This window comes from Rosa rugosa, chromosome 5, assembly GCF_958449725.1.
Source record: "Rosa rugosa chromosome 5, drRosRugo1.1, whole genome shotgun sequence".
In the NCBI taxonomy this organism is placed as follows: domain Eukaryota; kingdom Viridiplantae; phylum Streptophyta; class Magnoliopsida; order Rosales; family Rosaceae; genus Rosa; species Rosa rugosa.
In genome coordinates, this window is record NC_084824.1 from 48,058,686 (window position 1) to 48,065,314 (window position 6,629).

General features: G+C 35.7%; 1 protein-coding gene across 2 annotated transcripts; it reads left to right on the top strand.

Annotated features, from left to right (window-relative positions):
- Window positions 1-2,509: 2,509 nt before the first annotated feature.
- Window positions 2,510-6,629, top strand: LOC133708296 (uncharacterized). 2 transcript variants are annotated; one of them, XM_062133765.1, is made up of 4 exons: window positions 2,510-2,994; window positions 3,481-3,560; window positions 3,658-5,549; window positions 6,199-6,629. In XM_062133765.1, exons 3-4 carry the CDS (start codon window positions 3,825-3,827, stop codon window positions 6,379-6,381), a joined length of 1,908 nt encoding a protein of 635 aa, XP_061989749.1. In that variant the 5' UTR covers window positions 2,510-2,994; window positions 3,481-3,560; window positions 3,658-3,824; the 3' UTR covers window positions 6,382-6,629. The 2 variants fall into 2 exon arrangements, with proteins under 2 accessions (XP_061989749.1, XP_061989748.1); XM_062133764.1 differs by lacking the exon at window positions 3,481-3,560.

Consider the following 6,629-nt stretch of genomic DNA (forward strand, 5'->3'; position numbering starts at 1 on the left):
ATTGTATGGGATAGTGGAGAAAATTACAATAATCAACCATGAGTCTAGTGCATTCTCCATAGATTTATATCAGAGGGTTGAATTTTTCATCATATCTATAGAATAGTTCCACATAAAATTGCTTTGCACTGATGACGTGTGGGAAGATCTTGTGGACAACTACCCATTACTGCGTTTGTCATATAAACGTGTTGGAGTACTGTTTTTTGTCGCCGCTCGTTGACATGTTTGCTTGCATTCATAATAAGTAGGGCTTCATCAACTGAGGTGTCTTTGTATTTCCCATTTTCTCTCCTTTCATTTTTTTTTTTTTTATAGTGTAGTGATAGATCTTGTAAATTGTCAGATGTGTGAGCAAGGAAGTCTTATCACTTTACGAGTACAAAGTCAAATTCAGAAAATTTTAACTACAACGTTAAATAATGTTGGGTGATATATATTTTAGGGTTTACATTGAAAGAGAAAAGTTTTTCTCAAGTTGAAGACTATTACTGTTCGTAGAGGTAAGAAGAGATTTTTTTTTCTTTTCCTTATTTGTGTCTTTATTAGTGATTTGACATGAGTTGACAAAGTCAACTATTACTTGGAAAAAGAGAGATATCCAAATACTAATTTTGGAAGTATGAATAGAAGCTCTCTTTTATAAAATATAAATGACAAACAACATAGGTTTGAACATAAATAAAAAGTTAACATGAAACAAGAATCCGTTTGTATGTCATAGCTAATTTGGAGCATTTTACTTCCCATTTTCCGAGAGAGATATCTGCTGACTTTAGTCTCTAAAATTAGCATGAAAAAAGGTGAATAATTGTCGGAGAATGTTTGCTGATAACTTGAGATCTAGACTCAACGTTCTTACACACTATCTTCTACTTATTCACATTAAAAAAACTTCATGGTCTTCCCCCTTGATGACCATACAATAATATCATAATCAACCACTAATTTGCATCACATTCAATAACAATCTGGCCAGGAGAATTAATTTAAATTTATGATTGCAACCTCTTAACCATTGAATGCCCCAAATAAATATTTGAGGTGATTGCAGATCCTGATTTCCCGGCCGAACCTTCCCGGCCGAACCAGAAACCAAAAATGAAAAAAACTATATAATTACCGCCACCTGCACAATAAATAAGTAGGAAAGGAGAATATGAACCCAATAAATAAGAAAATGGAACCCAAGAAAGGGAATGTAGTAATATATTTCTATATATAATTTGGTAGGTTTTGCGTAGGAAATATACTGAGGCATGTATATATGTTTTGTATTTGAACAATTTCCTACGTTATCAACGGAGAATTTTCGCGTTATCAAATGTCTAGTCCCCATTTGTCACTGTCACTCTTTCACATGTAATCAAAGTCGCGGAGGTAGACTATTAGATTCGAAAGAATGGTAGCAATCATATTACAAAATTCAAACCAAAAGAAAACAAGCAAAATTTGTCTCAAATGGAAACACAATTGCCCAAATGACAATAAAATTTAATGTGATGTGGCTTTTTTGTTATAGTTTTTGGCTATAGTATATAGTAGCAGTGGGACTCTCCTATCATGCGCACCAGCTCATATACTCGATCACAAGTCACCTCACTCTCCCCATTTCCCTCTCTTTCTATTTGTTTGGCTAAATTCTTTTGGAACAAAAGGGAATTAAGGGGAAGAAAAATCAAAATCGAGACATTTATCAATATCTTACTCGAGAGAATTGTATTGTAGTTTCTTTACAATTGACTTAACGTTATAAATTACAAGAGTGTGGCAAGATATTTTAAATCACATGGATGACGATGTTTACCACCTCAAATTCTTTCTTTTACTTTTAAAATGTTTGAAGAAACATTTGATCGAACGTTTAAAGTTTTAAATGAACAATTTTTTCCTTGCTTGGAGTCAAGTCAACATCGAACAATGAGTCTAGATTAGTGAGAGATAATCTTTTGATATTGGAATCATACGACTCTTTGACCCTATATGGCTATATTGTATGCATCATTAATAGGAGTAATTATAGTTAATTCTTTTATAATAAAGTTAGAATTTCCGTAAACAACATAATAATACAATCTTCATTATGTTACAGTATTTTCAACCACAAAAATGAAAATAATATCTCAATAAGCTCTTATTTTAAAATATAAATAGATACGCGATCTCATATACAAAACTACAAAATAGTTGTTATTCAGATTCTTAATTTTCACACATAGTTGTTATTCAGATTCTTAATTTTCACACACTCGCACCGTAACCTTCAAAAGTGAAGATGCCAATAGTATATGTATGCTCAATAACTTTTGTAGCATGAAACAACCAGGCAAGTAAAAGTTCTACTTTTTTGTTATGCATCTAAGCTTGTGTAAACTAATTTGTTAATGTTGGTCTTAGAACATGGAAGAATATTTCTGGGTCCTGCACTTCTATACTAGGGGACTTGGGGCACAACAAGTACCAAAATTCCAAACCCAAAAAAAAAAAAGAAAAAGAAGAAAAAACAAGAAGAACAAGTACCAAAATTCAACCCAGAAAACGTGGCTTACGAACACCACGCCCTCCTTCCCACTAAATCTTGGTTTGGTCTTTATATTTCAGTCACCATCTTTCCTCATTTCTTCCATGGTGGTGTGCGCTCTTCCCTTTTTCTCAAGACAGTTACACATACACCCTTTTCTTTAAAACACTTAAAAAAAGACAGAGGGTCTGTCTGTGATCTCATTAGTGGTGGTGGTGGCTCTCTTTGCCTCCTTTTGCTTATCTTTGCTTTTCCATGTGCTTAGTTGGTTATTCTTCACTAGCCACCTTTCTCTCTTCCTTTCCTTTTTTTCTATTAACCTCTCAGACTTGTTCTTTGTATTAAACTTTGGGGGTAAGGAAGATAAGGCTCAAACTTTCAGGGTGGTAATTGTATTGCAAATCAGCTCATCCTAGATTGTGGGTGTTGGAGTGTTTGTGTTTTTGTGCTCTTCTTGGATCCAATTTTCTGAGGTAAAAAGCTGGTGTTTTAGAATATATATATATATATATTTTTTAATATTCATTGTTTGTTATGAAATAGTTTCAACTTTCTTGGGTGTCTGTTGTATTGTTTTTTATGATTACTTTGAGGCTTTAGTTGAGATTTTTCTACTATATGTTTGGGTTTCTTTCTGGGTTTTATAATAATGGTGGTTAAGATGTAGAAAGGTTGGATCTTTTTAGTCTCTCTTCTTTCTCAGGATTTGGAAAAATTGTACAGTGGGCAGTTGGAAGTTACTAAATTGGGAGTTAAGTTGGGTTTGGTGAAGCTATGGGGGTTGGTGTATTTGTATCTGAATCATGCCTGGTGTTTCTTTCTTTGTTGCTTGTACCTGTTTTGGATTAGGGGCCAACTCATTTTTGAGCCAACAAGGGAAAGTTATTTAAGAATATTGCATTTGGTGTTTGATAGTACAAACAAATAATGAAAAACGCCCCAAAACAAATCTGTTTCAGATATGTCGTGGAGTCTAACGCTTCAAGCATGGTATTTGACAGCTCCCATCAATTTCTGAACTTGTTTCCAAAGCTTCTGGGTAGATATAATCCTTGGATATTTGATATGTACATCTTTTTCATTTCTTCTCACTTTCTAAAGTCTGGCTTTTGCTTACCGCTTGTGTTGCTGTTTAGGTGTACTGTAAGATAAGACTTGGACCAAGAAGTCTATATGATTCAGTTTGAGGCAGAACAAGAAGTCTATATGATTCAGTTTGAGGCAGAATAAGAAGTCTATAAGATTCAGTTTGAGGCAGAATAGGATAAAGAAGTTTATGTGTGTAATCTGATTGGGCCAGCCGATGGATGATCAAGTTATAATTCCTCAGAAAGATCGCCAGGGAAAAGAGGATACATCTCATAGATTGAGCAAGGAGAGAGTATTATCAACAGAAGGTACTTTAAAATCCTCTGGCTCAAAATTGAAGAGGTTGGTCAAAATGGCAAATCCACAGCACCCTCTAATTTCAAATGTTAATAGTTCACAAATTAGTAGATGTTGCACAAAAAGTCCATTGTTTCAAAGTACTGTTGGCGTTGAGAGTAGGATTCCAAAGCATATACTGAGCATAGATGAAAAATTTCGCCGTCGATGCTTGGAATTGATTCATATTAGTGCATCCAAAGCAGCTCAATGCAACGTAGCTGTGAATTTGAGCTCTGCGAAGATGGGTGTTTTAGCTGAAAGCCTTAGTGCGGGTGATATTAGAAGTGGAGATACATGTGACTCTGCGAGGTTTGTTTATGAATGCCCATTGGAAGCTGGAGGTGGGAGTGTTGTCATAAGCCCTGCAGGACAATGGATTGTAGGTACAGTTATGGGGAGCAAGAGCATGATAAATATTTTGAAGAGCCCTTTGTTTCACCAAGTTGGCCCCGAAGGTGGCAATGCAGATTCTAGAAGAATAACTTCAAATGATGACAAAGCCTTGATATGCTATGATTTAGCAGAGTGTCCTGGTGCATTAACTTTCTCATCACCGAAGACAGAAAAGGAAATTCCAGTTAAGGGAAGCATTAAAAATGAATCTGATGGGGGTCACAAAAGGCTTGTTTCTACGTGTAGCATAGACTCTCCATCTTCTGATCAATCTTCCCGTGCAGCTCTCGCCACAGTTTCCCAAGGAATGCTCCAGTGCACGTGGAAGGGAGGGAATCCTCATTTTGTTTTCTCTACAGATGAACAGAAGGAGGTCTATGTTGCCAATTTGTGGAAGGTTCAGTCTAAAGAGGACAAGTCTCTGGATTATATATACTTGTTCCATGCAGGAAAGGGTGGCCAAAAGAACCATGAGATTCGCGATAGTGAGTCACACCTAGTCGGTAAGATGAAGGTGAGTAATTTGGTCTCTCTCTGCTCAAACAATTCAAAGATCATGGAGACTGAGTTTGTTTTGTATGGTGGTGGTATTGAGATGCACACTTCTAGCCATAATCTCAAGAAGAGTAAGGGGTTATCGAAAAAGATGGTGGGAGTGTTCAGGACAAGTCACTTATCCAAACAAAAAACTATCTCCAAATTGAGTGGAGCTCTTGAGAATTCTTCTTGGGAGTCTTGCCTAGATGATACAGCCAGCAATCAAGATGCTCTAGGTCTGCCGAATTTGTTAGAAGATAACCTCCCTCCAAATTTTGAATTAGCTGCAATTGTTATGAAAGACCATCTCCCTGATGATCGTAAGGAGGAAACTGGAGGTTGGGGTTTGAAATTTCTGAAGAAAGTTGGGGTGAAGAAAACCAATAACTCTGTGGAAGTGTCAGTGCCTCTCGAATGTTGTCGAAATAATGGTGATTGCTCTACAAGTATGGATGTTCTAATCCCCGCAGGTCTTCATGGTGGACCAAGAACCAGAAATGGTGGCCCTTCAAGTCTTACTGAAAGATGGAGATCTGGTGGATACTGTGACTGTGGTGGCTGGGACATGGGGTGCCCTCTCACAGTACTTAAAAGCAAATCAAGCAAAGAGGACATTTTGCCTCAGTCAGATACTCAAGGGGAGTGCAAGCCGTTTGATTTAAATATACAGGTATACCAAACTCCCATCAACACATCCCCTTTAATATATTAAGATTGAGAATGTTATTGAGAAAATATTAAGATTGGCTTAAGTGATGTTTACTAAGATCTGTGCATCCAATATCTCTCCTGATGAATTGTTGTTCCAACTCTTCTACTGTCTTGTGACTGAAGTTATGCATAATCTGAAAAAATAATTGTTTTTGGACTTGGACGTGAGATAAATTTTATAATATGTAGAAGGTTTATAACTTATACATCTGCAGAGTAATATTGTTTTTGGACATTAGAGTATTGTTTTTGGACATTAGAGGTTATGCATAATTATGAAAAATAAATGTTTTTTGGACACAAAATTGATCTTATAATCTGGAAAAGGTTATAACTTTAGAAGTAATATTTTTTTTTTGACATAAGATTTTCAAAAGATATTGTGACTTGAAAAAGACAAATGAAATGCTCTTTTGACTTTCTGGATGGGAACTAAAACTTGATAATTAATATTTCCATCATTCTTTGTAATTATGCTATGAATCAAGGATTCTTTGTAAAGCTGCTGTGTTTTAGTTGATGTTGAAAGATTTCAGAACTAATTTCACACAACTATGTAAGTATTTAGATCTCTGTTTAGATGCTTATCTCTCCTTTCAACTCTTCAGGGCTCTGAGCATGCCACTCCCACATTAAGGATGCTGAATGTCCATGATGGTCTGTATTTTGTTCATTTTCAACCTACTCTGTCAATTCTGCAATCTTTCTCAATTGCAGTAGCGATTATCCATACACAGACTCCTTCTCTCCGGCCCAAATGTACAGAAGTTTCAACCAAAGTCCAGGGTTGAAATGTATGTGGTTTTTGTAACTCTACTGTATACAGCAGTGAGTAATTTACAATATCTGTATTTATACTTGGAATCAAGATGATTTCGGTTATGTTTTATGGTTTTTGATATAGTGATATCAGATAGATTTCTTATTGTAGCTTAGTTGGTCTGGTTGGGATTTTTAATCCTTTGATTCTTAGACCGGAAACCCTTGTAATCCGTTCCATATCATGAATGTACAAGATTTTGATATAGTTAGATTGATA

Coding starts and splice junctions, on each gene's coding strand:
- LOC133708296 (XM_062133765.1), top strand. CDS start 3,825: ATGGATGATCAAGTTATAATTCCTCAGAAAGATCGCCAGGGAAAAGAG. Junction 5,550..6,198: donor CGTTTGATTTAAATATACAG/GTATACCAAACT, acceptor TCAACTCTTCAG/GGCTCTGAGCATGCCACTCC.